General features: G+C 49.9%; 1 protein-coding gene across 2 annotated transcripts in view; it reads left to right on the forward strand.

Moving 5' to 3' along the window:
* PIGG (phosphatidylinositol glycan anchor biosynthesis class G (EMM blood group)) overlaps window positions 1-13,476 on the forward strand; it is a 45,249-nt gene that overhangs the window by 25,265 nt on the left and 6,508 nt on the right. For both annotated transcript variants that reach the window (XM_080797732.1, XM_080797733.1), the window contains 5 exons: window positions 1,892-2,109; window positions 2,474-2,755; window positions 4,154-4,611; window positions 7,241-7,432; window positions 10,594-10,903. In XM_080797732.1, coding sequence (XP_080653858.1) covers window positions 1,892-2,109; window positions 2,474-2,755; window positions 4,154-4,611; window positions 7,241-7,432; window positions 10,594-10,903 — 1,460 coding nt within the window. The remainder of the gene's footprint in view (window positions 1-1,891; window positions 2,110-2,473; window positions 2,756-4,153; window positions 4,612-7,240; window positions 7,433-10,593; window positions 10,904-13,476) is intronic.

A 13,476-nucleotide genomic window follows, 5' to 3' on the forward strand; every position in this document is an offset into this window, starting at 1 on the left:
ACGGTTTGCACATACCATGTCGTCAGTGCTCAGTAAATACTTGTCTGGATACAGACACAGGTGTCCATTTCTCTGTGATTCTAGGTGGTTGGGTATAGACGCAGGTATCCCCATGTCTGTGTGACTTCAGGGTGGTGGGGTGTAACAATAAAGGTTTCCATCCTATGAATGGATAAAGAAGATGTGGTATATATACACAATGGAATACTATGCAGCCATCAAAAGACATGAAATCTTGCCATTTGCGACGACGTGGATGGAACTAGAGGGTATCATGCTTAGCGAAATAAGTCAATCGGAGAAAGACAACTATCATATGATCTCTTTGATATGAGGAAGTGGAGATGCAAGGTGGGGGGGGGTTGGGGAGAGGTAGGAAAAGAAAAAATGAAAAGATGGGATTGGGAGGGAGACAAACCATAAAAGACTCAATCTCAAGAAACAGACTGAGGGTTGCGGGGGGGAGGGGGGACGGGAGAGGGTGGTGAGGGGAAATGGACATTGGGGAGGGTATGGGCTATGATGAGTGCTGTGAAATGTGTAAACCTAGCGATTCACAGACCTGTACCCCTGGGGATAAAAATACATTATATGTTTATTAAAATAAAATTTTAAAAAAAGGCTTCCATCCTAGACCCAGACTAATGGAGTTTAGATCCCAGCTATCACCTGCCAGCCCCTGAGCTGGTGTCTGCGTTCCTCCTCTCTGGAGTGGGCTTGGTCATCGTGCGGGGCTTGGAGTCATGCCGGCCACCAGCGCTTGGTCATCCAGTATCCACAGCAGTGGCAGTGCTCCCAGCATTTGGGCAGTGCTCAGGGTTATACAGCAACCCTAACCCTAATTCTGAAGGACAGGGCCTAGACCACCTTAGAATAGCTCTGCTGGAGGTTGGAGAGCACAGTAAATACCAGGGTGTCTCAAAAGGCAGTTCTTGCTTTGCAGACTAGGTGAGTCACCAGTAAGTCTGGTCCAGCTCCAGAAGGAAGCAGCTTCCTGATGCTGAGCTGCCTGCCAGTGCCGTTCCAGAGTGGGAGCCGGCGGCATTTGGGGCTGGGCTTCAATCCAGGTGCTGTTCTGCCAGCCCTAGCTGTGCGTTGGGATGGATATTCTAACTTGGCATCACGGCAGGAGGGGTCGGGATGTATGAAGAAGGGAAGCATGTTAGAGATGGATGCAGTCAGTCCACAGTGGGAAGTGGTTGTGGTGGAAGAGGCGTCGGGCCACTGCCTGCACGGTCCTCACAGTGTGTGAACGTCGGAAAGATTTGTAACACCAAGGGCCTGGTAATGTAATGCCTTTCTGGGCTGTTTTTTGGGTTTTGTTTTTTAAAGATTTTATTTATTTATTCGTCAGAGAGGGAGAGAGAGCATGCACTAGCAGGGGGAGTCGCAGAGGGAGAAGCAGACCTCCCACTGAGCAGGGAGCCCGATGCAGGGCTCCATCCCAGGACCTTGGGATCATGACCTGAGCTGAAGGCAGACGCTTCACCAACTGAGCCACCTCATGCCCCTGGGGTGTTTCTGTATTGCACATTAAGAAGAAGAAAAGCTTGGAGAGAGACTGAGAGAGAAGGGGGAGGAGGAGGCAAGGCCAGGGGTGGGAAGGAGAGAATGGGCAGCAAGAGCAGAGGGCATGCACATCTATCCATGTTGTGTGCTGCGTTGTGCCTCGGGCCGTGGCAGGCTGGCAGGCGGGCAGGATGTCCCAGGACTCATGAGCATCATCGGCTGTTAGTTTTACTGGGGCACTGCAGGCCACTCCCCAAGGAATAGTTCCTCTTCACTAGGTACCAGGCCTTATGCTCACACCACATGCTGCGAATACGTTGAAGTGATAAATGTGTGTGACTCTCTGTGATTTCTGCATGTAACCCTGTCCTCTTCTTGTTAGAGCCTGGATTTGAGCAGTTTAAAATGTCAGAGAGGTTGCATGGGAACTGGATCAGACTGTACTTGGAGGAAAATAACTCAGAAGTCCTTTTCAACCTGGGAGCCAAGGTTCGCAGGCAGTACTTGGAGGCCCTGAGGACCCTGAGCCTGTCCCTGAGCAGACAAGTGGCCCAGTACGACATCTACTCGATGCTGGTGGGGACTGTCATGGTTCTGGAGGTACGGGTGCTTGTGTGCAGTTATGGCTCAGCTGTTAGACTGATTTCATACCTCAGCCAGAATATTGTATTTAAAGCATATAAAATACTATTTTTTTCTAAAAAAGGGAAAATTCCAGTTTCCGTGTTTGTTGAAGTCTCTCGTTGTGTGTCCTCATGCCCGAGGTATCCTCAGGTGTCAGGCGGCTGTGCTACACATGGCTGCATGCATACGTTCTTGGCAGGTCATCAGAAATCGTGTTTATTGGGCTTTCTTCTGTTTCCAGCATTCGAACAGCTGGCATAAGGTCAGGAGATAGGCTTTTTCTAAACAGTTCTCTCCAAGCCCAGCAGTCGTGGACACGACTGTTTTTTTCCCATTCCAGGTTCTAGTGCTGCTCCTACTCAGTATCCCACAGGCTCTGAGCAACAAGGCTGAACTGGAAGTCCCTCTGTGGTCGCCTGTGTTTTCTCTGCTGTTTTATTTGGTGTTCCTGGTTCTGTCTGCTCTTCACGTCATTGTGTGCACCTCGGCCGAGAGTTCATGCTATTTCTGTGGCCTCTCGTGGCTGACGGCAGGCGGAGTGATGGCACTGATCTCTGCACTGCTCTGTGCGGTCGTGTCTGCTCTTGCCAAGGTGTTTGCTGATGGGAGACTCCTGAGGAAGGTAAGACTCATTTTTCCACGTAGGACACTGGCCATTGTCTCTTACTTCAGCTGGTCTTTAATTTATCAGACGCTGGTAAACCCCAGGTTTGTATATCAGGCGGAGTCAAGGAGCCAAGGAGAGGAGCCCATACTTCAGAGGGGCCAACATGTGAGCATCCTGACTTCTGACACTCAGATCTGTGTTGTCAGGTCACGTGCCCCTTTTCTTTACGGGAAAGACAGGGTCCCTGTGAGTGTAAACATGGCACTGCACAGAGCTGTTGGTCACACATGAATAGGCGGTTGGCTGATGGGCCAGTGTGTGAATGAGACATCTCTCTGCCAGTGTTTGAACTGTGGCCAAGGGAAGAACACTTCAGAGAGAAAAGAGTCAACTTGTTAGACCTTCCAGGAAGGTCAGCAGGAGGCCGGGACCCTGTCCTCATCCTGCCCTCCTTGGGAGTCCATCCTGCCTTTTCTTTTCAAGACTGACGTTTTCTTTGAGATTTCTTAGAATCTTTGGCCTCTGACACCTTTATTCATGGTTGTGCTGGCAGGCCAGTGAAGCAGAGATGGACAGCCACAGCTGCTCCATGGTGCCTGGAGCCCAAGGAACTCAGGGAAGTGATTCCAGCTCCCCCGTACCACCCCCAACCCCTGCCCAGTGCAGCTGCCTCATCTCGGAGCCATCTAATACTCTTTCCCGCATGCGTGTGTCCAAGGAGCTCATGCGTTGTTGTTCATAGTGCATTTCTGTTTCCCATCAGAGCATAGGTTTCCCTAAAGCCATTTGATTCCCCGGGACCTAAGTAGATTCATGGCATCTCTCCTTTCTTATACAAGCTGTACATGATAAATAGAGTAAATATTAAGTAGTTATCAACTGATAGCATTAAATTCTCATCTTTAATTGTAAATGCTTTCAGTTAGTGTATTTAAAGGATAGTAGTGGGATGCCAACTTTGTTGTTTCAATAGAATTGACCATTTTAATGAAAACTTGTCTGGGTTTCTGGAAAATTCATGGTGAAATTAGATGTCTGCTTTGGTGGAATATATCCTGGGGATGCTTTGGTTTGAAATAGGAGGAGCTGACTTTGGACCACCCCTGAAGACCTCAGGCTCCCAAGGGAGAGGGTGAGGGTTCCAGGAGGGCTGGTGGGTGAGCTGTCTGAGCTGCAGCACTGCCCAGATGGTGTGGGTCACTCAGCTTAGGACTTGCAGTCCAGAGTGACAACTGGCTGTACCCCAGGAGAGTAGGCAGTCCCATCAGAGCGGAAGATGGGTGTGGGGCATGAGGGGCAGCAGGTACCTGTCACAGCAGGTAATGATCTGTGAGCAAGAACTTTTAAGTGCACGTGGTGGGATTTGTGTCACTTTTATATTTTTCCCTCACGAAATGCATTTTCCTTTTACAGAATCCAGCTCATCCAAAGGCACGATGGTCGGAATTAGATGTCCTTATCTTACTGGGGACCCTGGGCCACGTGCTGAGTCTGGGTGCAAGCAGCTTCATTGAGGAGGAGCACCAGACCTGGTATTTCCTCATCAACACCCTGTGTCTGGCTCTGTGTCACGAGCTCTACAGAAACTGGTTTCTGAGGGACGACTGTGAGCCCCAGCCGTGCTCACACGTGGAGCAGGGATTCGTCAGCAGTGAGCCAGCATTATGGGACGGGAACATCCACTGTAACGTGTCCGAGCCCCACAGAGTGTCTAAGAGCCCTACTTCCCTTGACACCCTCAGAGGCTACGAGAAGTGGATGGTGTTAGCAAGCCCATGGGTGATACTTACCTGCTGTCGGCTGTTGCGGTCACTCAACCAGACGGGTGTGCAGTGGGCCCACCGGCCTGACCTGGGGCATTGGCTCACCAGGTGAGAGCAGGAGCCGTGGCCTTAGCCAGACCTTGCATGGTTGACTGGCCACACACAGAGTCTTTTTGAAAATGTAGGCCCGTTTTTTGTATTCAGAATAGAAGTGGTATTTGAGATCTGAAGAAATGGAAAAAAAAGACCGTAAGCCATGAATTAATGTTGAAAGATGGATTTATGTGTTTTCTTTTAATTGCTGAATCACTGTGTTTGTTTATGTTGAAAACCTTCGAGTTTTAAAATGACAACTGCAGCAAGCATGTAGTTTTGTCACTTGCTGCCACCTCCCTGACAAGGTAGGGCTGGGGGCAGGGTCATGCTCCCTCTGGCCACCCACTCTTCTCTCTCCATCCTGAAGCCAGTGGCTGGACAGCCTCATCCAAGGTATAACAGAGGGGGAGCATCAAAGTAAAGAGAGGGAACTGGGGCAGAAAAGGTCGAGATTTGGCTGTATCGGGGTGCCTGGGCAGCTCAGTCTAAGTTAAGTGTCTGCCTCTGGATTTCAGCTCAGATCATGGTCTTGTGTCTGGCTCCATACTTAGCATGGAGTCTGCTTTGAGATTCTCTCTCCCTCTGCTTCTGCCTCTACCCCTGCCCCTGTGCATTCTCTCTCCCCCCCCCCGACACACACATACACCAAAAAAAAAAAAAAAAAAAAAAAAAAAATATATATATATATATATATGCGTGCTATACTGTGTGTGTGTATATATATTATTTTTAAGATTTCTTATTTATTTATTTGAAAGAGAGAGAGAATACACACAAGCAGGGGGAGTGGCAGAGTGGAGCCCAATGTGGGGCTCGATCTCACGACCCCAGAATCTTGACCTGAGCCAAAGACAGACACTTAACTGGCTGAGCCACCCAGGCACCCCAGTATTATACCTCTTAATTGTCAGTGAAAACTTAGAAACTAAAGTAGAAGGAAGAGAACAGAATGGACATTTGTTTCCTGTTGGTGTGAAGAACTTGGATGAAAATCACCAGCAGGAGGGGTGCTAGGGACAGTGCCAGACATGTTCCTAAAGAAGGGAATGAGAAAGGACATGCTCATCCTCCTGGGGATCGGGAAGCTTCAGGTCAAACAAGGCATGATTTCACTCAGAGTCAGGTGGACACACAGAAGGAAGTGATAGAACCTAGTCTGGGTATGGAGCAGAAGACCCCTGACCACATGCTGCCATGGTCCTTTGGAAAGATACCTGGAATTACCCATCAAAAGCTATAAAAATCATTCCTCTGGTCAAATAATTCTGGTGGGAAATTTTTCCCAGGTGTTAGTAACCCTGTTAGCAAACCCCTGGCAACCACCGGAGTCACAGGCACCTTTTTCCGGGTGCCTGCCGTGAGCCTGCTCATTTCATTTTCACAGCAAGCCTACACAGAGCTCACTGGCCTGTCCCACCTCGGGAGAGGAAGCAGAAAGAAGCTGAGGCACCTGCCCAAGCATGTGATTTTGGGAGAGCCCTGGGACAGCCCAGTGGCCTCACTTCTTATTTTTTCTGGAGAGTTGAAGCAGTGCAGGAGAATGCCCTGATTGCCAGCCCAGATGCCTTGCCCCCCACTCCTCAGTCTGGACCCTCCTCCAGCAGACTGGGTATGGCCTCTTCCCATCAGGATGCCCGCCTCCTGAATCACCAATCTTCCCTGTGCTGCTGAATTCTTCCTGTCTCTGAAGAGGCGGCTGTGCGGTCCTGTTTCTCCTCATAGCAGAGCTTCTGGGGAGGCATATAACTTACCTTCCTTATTGCTGTTTTCAGTTGTTATAATTAACAGTCCAGGAGAGTGCACAAAACACAGTTTAAAGGGCAACAGTGAATGGACACCCAGGTGACCGCCTCCCAGAGCAAGGACCAGGGCAGGGCCAGGCCCCAGCATGACCCCTGTCACCACCTGCTGTCCCTGGGCCCACATCTTGACACTGGCCGCATCTTTCCTCTGAGTCTTTCCTGAGTAGTTTTTCCACTGATGTTTATTCACTTGGCAAGACAGTCACTCATCCACTTAACTCTGAGCACTGGGTTTTGTGAGCAAGAACTGTGGTGAATGACACAGAAGAGAACCCTGCCGTCCAGCGCAGCACTCCCAGAGGTAGCAGGGTGGTGGGCAAGGGCCAGGCAGAGAGGGGGGCCTGGCTCTGCTGTGACAGCTTCGTGCTCCAAGCGGTGACATCCAGCCCCTCTGCAAAGTCTCCCCACCTGACAGCGGGCAGACTCTCCAGTGAGTCAGTCTGTGCCAGTGAGTGAGCAAGAGAGGGCCACACCGGCAAGCGCTGGTCTCCCTGCGCAGCGTGTGCCCTGGTAAATCCAGTGAGCCTGGAATCTCCTCACCTCCGGGTGGGGAAAGGGGGGCTGCCAGGGGAGCCAGTGGGTGGCGTTTTGTACAGGGAAGGCCTGGCAGCAGGGGCGGTTTGTGAATGGAAACGAGTTTGGGGTAGCCATCCTTCATTTGTTGTATTTTAAGAACCTTTGAGTTTAAATCACCAATAATTTTCTTTTCTTTTTTGCTTTTCAGAAAAATCAGTTGTTTTTAATACAGTTCTTAGAAAGCCACTCAGCGTAGACCCGTGACATCGCGACATCGCTGGTTATACTTGTTGGTAATTTGGGGCTCTTCCCTTTCATTTCAGCTCTGATCACAAAGCTGAACTCTCTGTTCTGGCTGCCCTTTCACTCCTCGTGATTTTCGTGCTAGTTCAGAGGAGGTGCTCCCTGACGTCAAAAGTAGCCATGGCACTTGGCCTGCTGGGTGTCTATTGCTACCGGGCAGCCATTGGAAATGTCCTGTTCCCATGGCAACGGGACAGCAAAGACATTTCAAAGTAAGTGCACTGGCAAATCAATGTCATGTTTTATGTAGTAAAGCAGGCCATGCAGTCTTGAGAACTTTGGAGTGGTTCCTGTGAAGGGTAATCTCAGCAGTTACTAGAGCCTGACAAGGAGAGCCTCAGCAAACAGGTTCTTCTAGCCTCTTTGCTTTAGTAGGAGGGAGACAAGTAATGCAGTAAGGTCACTGAGCTTTCCTTTTTAAAATAAGGGATTCTCTTGAAAGGAATTTAAAGGATCCACTTTTGCTCAGTTAAAACATAGTAAGAGGAATTACAAAGAATGGATGCTTGCTAGCAGTTGGGAAACAAAGCACACCAGAAAAATCAGTTTTCTCATAATATACAGTGAACTCCGAGGGTGGGGAGGGTCCCCCCCTCTTCTGAGTCATGAAGGCCACTTTTTGCCACAAAGTGGCAGCTTTTCTTTCTTTAATGGTGATTGTGGGGTGGAGTGAGCAGAGCCATCCTAGAGGCTGTTTTTACAATGTGTTAAGAGCCTTGAGTGTGTCCAGCCTCTGACCGGGGCGCCGTCTTACAGAATGTACCTCAGGAATCCAACCAGAGAGGAGGCCTGAAACCAGGACACAGGCAGGCTCTCTGGAAACTGATTTATAGGTGCACATAGTACAGAACAAGGTAATTGGCCACCAGCAGTGGGATGATCCTCTAAATGTACTTTGTGCTGACTAGTGTGTTTTCGTAGAAGATGTGAAGATGTGGGCCAACTGCATCTATGAAACTATGGTATGACCCCAGCTTATGAAGTAGGTACATATTGTTTTATGTTCATATGAAAGACTAAAATAGGTAATTGGTTGTGAGTATATTTAGGACATGGAATCACAGGTGGCTTGTGGTCTTCCTTTTCGTGGATTTTTTTTTTTTTTATTGCTTTTCTAATCAGAGAAAGAAAAGCAAATGTCATCTTCTCTGAAAAGGTCAAGGTGTTAGCTGAGGACTGTGGCCAGGCTGTGTGGGTGTCCAGAGCCATGGGGCACATCTAGAAGCTGGACCCACCAGTGGTAGAGGCAGTTGAGGTGACACTAAAAGCCTGGCTGAGGCGACAGCAGAGTGGTAGGCCTTCTCCTGAGGCAGTGAGGTCAGGTAGGGGGAGGATGATGGGGAGACATCTCAATGACTGTCCACTTCGGAGTCCTGACTCCGAGCAGATGCCAAGGCTGGGCGTCACGTTTGATGGTGTTCAAGTGTGAAACATGAATAAATTCCTCATTTCCTCTCAGATCAATGCACCTAATTTCATCATCACTCATCTCAAGACTTGGACCACTTGCCGTTCGTGGATGCCGCAGTGTACACCTTGTTGGTGTCCAGACCATAGGCCACCACAGCCTTTCATTAACCTGCAGTGCTTGGCTCCCATTCTTCCTGGAAAATTCTTCCATTCCCCACCCCCATCTACCCTGGTTCTATATCCCTCTCCCTTTAGGTCTGCTCCCATACTAAGGCCATCCCAATTCTAGCTTCCTCTGCTTCCAGCTCTACCCACATTCTAGAGCCGCCCGGGTTCTAGATGGCTCTAACCGCTGCTTCTCACTGTGTAGTCTGTAGCTGTCCGTCAGTAATAAAAATCTTCCTTTACTTCTGACTTTCTTCACCACTCTGATGCCCAGGCTTGGCTGGAGTGGAAGGTCAGATTGCCATGACCCTAGGCGTGTGGGAATGGCATTGAATGGTTTAGGGCAAGGAGGTGGACCCCTTGAAGGCATTCGCTGGTGCTCTCGTTTTGTGTTCACCACATATACTGCCCTGGCATTCCTCCACCCTGATGACTTGGGGCCTTGGCTGATTGCTCCTTCTTTAACTCTTGTGGGTCAGTCGTCAGCATTCTGTTTAGCACACGCCTTGGTAACAGGGTTGCACCCGACCCCAGCTTCTAGGCCAGCGTGTGACCCCCTGGGCAAGTGTCTGCATGCGGAAGGAGGCACGCAGCAGACAGTGGTCTGAGTGTTTGAATTAAACTACACTTTAAGAAAAGGGATTTTTGTAAGTGCATAAACCTCCCTAAGAAAATCTAAGATAGGAAGATTTAGTTTTTCCAAACAGATACATTATTATGGTAATGATTTCATTTAAAATTTTATTAACAGCATTACTTTAAGTCATCAGCTTTTCTTGTATATAGAAAATATTTGATTTATGAAATTTATTTAAAATATGGGTTATAAGGGTTATACATATGTTTTATAAGATGAAATTTTTTGATAGAGCATCATAAATTACATCCTTTACAAATAATTGGAAATGAAGTGCTAAATTAATTCTCTTTTTTTAAAGACTTTATTTATTAATTTGAGAGAGAGAGATAGGGAGAGAGGGCACAGGCAGGGGGAGAGGGAGACGCAGACCCCCTGCTGAGCAGAGAGCCTGGTACGGGGCTTGACTCCAGGACTCTGGGATCATGACCTGAGCCGAAGGCAGATGCTTCACCAACTGAGCCCCCTAGGCGCTCCTCAAATATTTCTTAATAATCCTTGATACTTGTGTGCCACACGCTTTCCCTGTGTTCTCTTGTTTAATTCCCAGGTCAGCTTATGAAGTGTATGTACCATTTCTCTTCATTTTAGGAATGATGAAGTGAGCATCAGAAGCCTTAACTAACTTGCCCCAGCAACAGAGCCAGGAAGCGGCAGAGCCCAGACTAAAGTGGCCCTGTCCTTCTCCAGGCCCCACAGTGTGCACTACACTGTTGTATGTGTATGAGTGTTTGGTTGCAAACATGTCCAAATGTATCTTAACATTATGAATTTAGGGACATTTCTGACAGAGCTTGACCTTGTCCTGTTGCAGTGGTCTTTCCAATTCACCATGAAGCAGGTGGATGGTTTTTCCGGCACCCTGCAGGTGATGGCTCTCATCCTGCACCAGGCCGTGCTCGGGCCAAATGAGCGCAGTTTCCCAGAGGCCAGTTCCATTGGATTAGTACACAGAGAGAGGACAGGCCTGCCAGCCTCTGGGCGAGGGTGTCCTGGGGGGCTGAGGTGCAGAAGCAGACACCCCTTCCACAGAGTTACCCAGGTGGGCGGGAACTGTGGCTTGTTTAGTAGGCTAAGTAGACGCACGGCTTTCATGGGAAGAATATATATGAGTTTTTCAAGCTGGTGCTAACAAACCAAACTTGTTTTGCTTTTTTTTAGGGGTGTTATTGAAGCTCGTTTTGTTCATGTCTTTGTCCTTGGCATTCTGTTCACGGGCACCAAAGACTTGCTTAAATCTCAAGTCATTGCTGCAGACTTCACAATCAAGACTGTGGGTTTATGGGAGATATATAGTGGATTAGTTCTTCTGGCCGCTTTGCTTTTCAGGCCACATAATCTGCCAGTCTTAGTGTTGAGCCTCTTGATTCAGACACTAATGACTAAATTCATCTGGAAGCCTCTGAGGCATGATGCAGCTGAAATCACTATAATGCATTATTGGTTCGGTCAAGCATTCTTCTATTTCCAGGTAGGTTTTCATTATTATTGTGGAAAGTCTGTTAACTTTTTGTATGTCACTTATCTTTTTTCTTTGAGAAAAGCTTACCATAGTTTGGGACGTTAGAACGGTTGTTTGGTGAAGGAACTGTCAATGTGGTGTGGGGAATGATGCTTAAATCCTATGTGCATTTGATAGGATAAAATACACTTAGTTATTTAAGACGGACACCCTCGGTATGGATCCAGGAGTGCTTAAGACAGCATGTGGTTGTGTACTGGTCTGTTTACCGTGACCCGTTTGGGACACACATCACAGTTCCATTGCTTTCCCTGATGAGGCAATGACTGGACTCTCTGCCCTTCCCCCGGCCATCAGTGCTGGATGCTGTTGGGTGTCCTCACTAGGTCGTCAGTCCTGTGGAGCCCTGTGGTCATCATGTCTTCTCCCCAGTGTTAAAGGGCCCACCAGATGGAAGTCTAAGCCACCTCCAGGATGGACCTTAGTATTCACTTACATGCCTGGAGTGGCACTTGGACAAATGGACAAAGGGACCAGCTCCTAGTCTTGGAGGGATTCATTTCCATCCCAGCCTTCCTGCATCTCTGCCCTGGTTCAGAGGGCCCCACCCTCCATCTAGTGGCTGCCTCTAATACCCTCGAGGGTGGGCACAGCTCCCCACACTCCCCTGCCGGCTTCACACCCTCTGGTGGAGGAACTGTGCGGAAGGCCCTGAGCACTCTATTGTGTTTTGCCATCTTTACAGTGAGGTTCTGCACTGTCTCTGCGCACCCTCTTCATTCAGTCCCTGGGGGCTCGTGTGGTGTGTGTGTCCCAACAGGTGGGCCTGGGGCTTCTTCCATGCTTTGCCGGTACTCCTGGCATCACCCACTCCAGGCAACACCCACCTGGCATCACACCTCCCTCACTGTTCTCTGTCTGTTCCCGGAAGCCCAGAGGGGTGAGGGGGAAGTTCTAGAAATCCGTTAAGTCCTAGAGAATGTGACCTGACCCTCAGACCCTCCTTACCATCCATCTTTCCTGGAGGACCCCTGTACTCTGTCCAGCCCTGCACATGGGTAGCTTTTGTAGCCCTAACACTGGTGTCTGGCACTTCTAAGCCAGGCGACCTCTGGCAGGCACCTGCTGTGCCCTAGTCTCATCTGTAAAATGGGCCACTCAACAGCTTATCTCCTCCTCGGCTGCTGTGAGGACTAAGTAGTGACAAACAGGAGGTAGGTATCCTGTGTAGTTGCTCTCTGTGCTTGCCGGTGTTCCTCCCTGTAGGGGAGGCCTGACTGGGGTCTGTAGGACCTAGAGAGTGATCGGACCTCCCTGGAGTCGCTGCCCATCCAAGGAGGTGTTGGTGACCGAAGACCACACTGACGACCAGCATGCAGCTCCTGGAGAAGTGCCGGTCAGCTCCACCCCATGCAGGCTGGCCTCTGCTGAGCCTCATGGTGGTTCAGCTGTGTGTGTCTCTGTGGTGTCCAGCAGCCCCATCTCAGACGCCACAGGTTTTCTTACCAATCAGGAGAAATGTAAAAGGTTACCAGCCTCGTGGATGTGAGGGAGTGCAGTTTGCCCAGGAATTCCAGCTCGGAAGGGGAGGAGGATGAAGGAGGCTGTTGTAAACACCGGCACAAGCCGCAGAGGAGAGAGACGCAGGTCTGGAGTCAGCCTCTGGGGGAGATCTGCTTGGCCTTGTTGGCAGCAGCTCTTTCACGCTTAGTCATTCACTGTAGCTGATGTGTTGCTGTAGAAGGACTTCAGACTTTGCTAAGCATTCCAGAACTTTCTATACAGCCTATCTGTCTCAGTCCTTTCTTTGAAAGTCACACACAGGCCTCGTCCTGGTGGTGGCCTCCATCCAGGAGTTCTGCATCTCTGACCACAAGTGCCTTGGTGGGGAATGGGAATGCCATCACCATGGAAAAATGCCATGCCCCCTCCCTTATCCAGTTCCTGGGCACTGTGCTGGACAGCGAGCATGTCCAGTGGTCCAGTGAGCACAGAACACTCCTGCCCCAGAGGTGCGTGGATAGCCAGGGCTCCACGTAGGAGTGGCAATTGGTCACATGGTAGACCCTGCTGGCACAGATGGCGAGATTTTGGTGGGTTCCCTCTTAGCTCAGAAGAAGAAGGTGTCTGCTGGTTAGGCCCTCTGGCCTATGCCAAGGCTTTGGTGTCAGGAAGAGTGACGGAGCCACTGTCACGTTCCCGGTGAGGAGACCACCTCACGTTCAGTGTGCTCCTCTGTGGCCACATTCCATGGGGAGTGACAAGGCATCCATAATGGCACATGGTGCTGGTGCTTGGCAGTGGAACGCACGTGTCCAGGAGTCCCGGTGCCCCTGCAGCGGCACTGTGGTCTGTGCTGGGGGTCTGTAGGCATGCAGAATAAGCACAGACCCTGGTGCATCAGGCAGTGACCAATAGCAAGGCGGACCTGCCTCGTCTCAACGCTCCCCCTTGCCCTTCCCTCGTGGTGAGGTTTCCTGGGAGAAGACCTACAGGCTTGCTGCCCCCCCTTCCTGCCCTCAGCGCAGAGACTCCTGATAGCACAGGGGTCCGAAGTCTGGTGCCCAGCTGGCCTCCTCTGG

This window comes from Martes martes (genome assembly GCF_963455335.1).
Source record: "Martes martes genome assembly, chromosome: 2".
NCBI classification, from domain to species: domain Eukaryota; kingdom Metazoa; phylum Chordata; class Mammalia; order Carnivora; family Mustelidae; genus Martes; species Martes martes.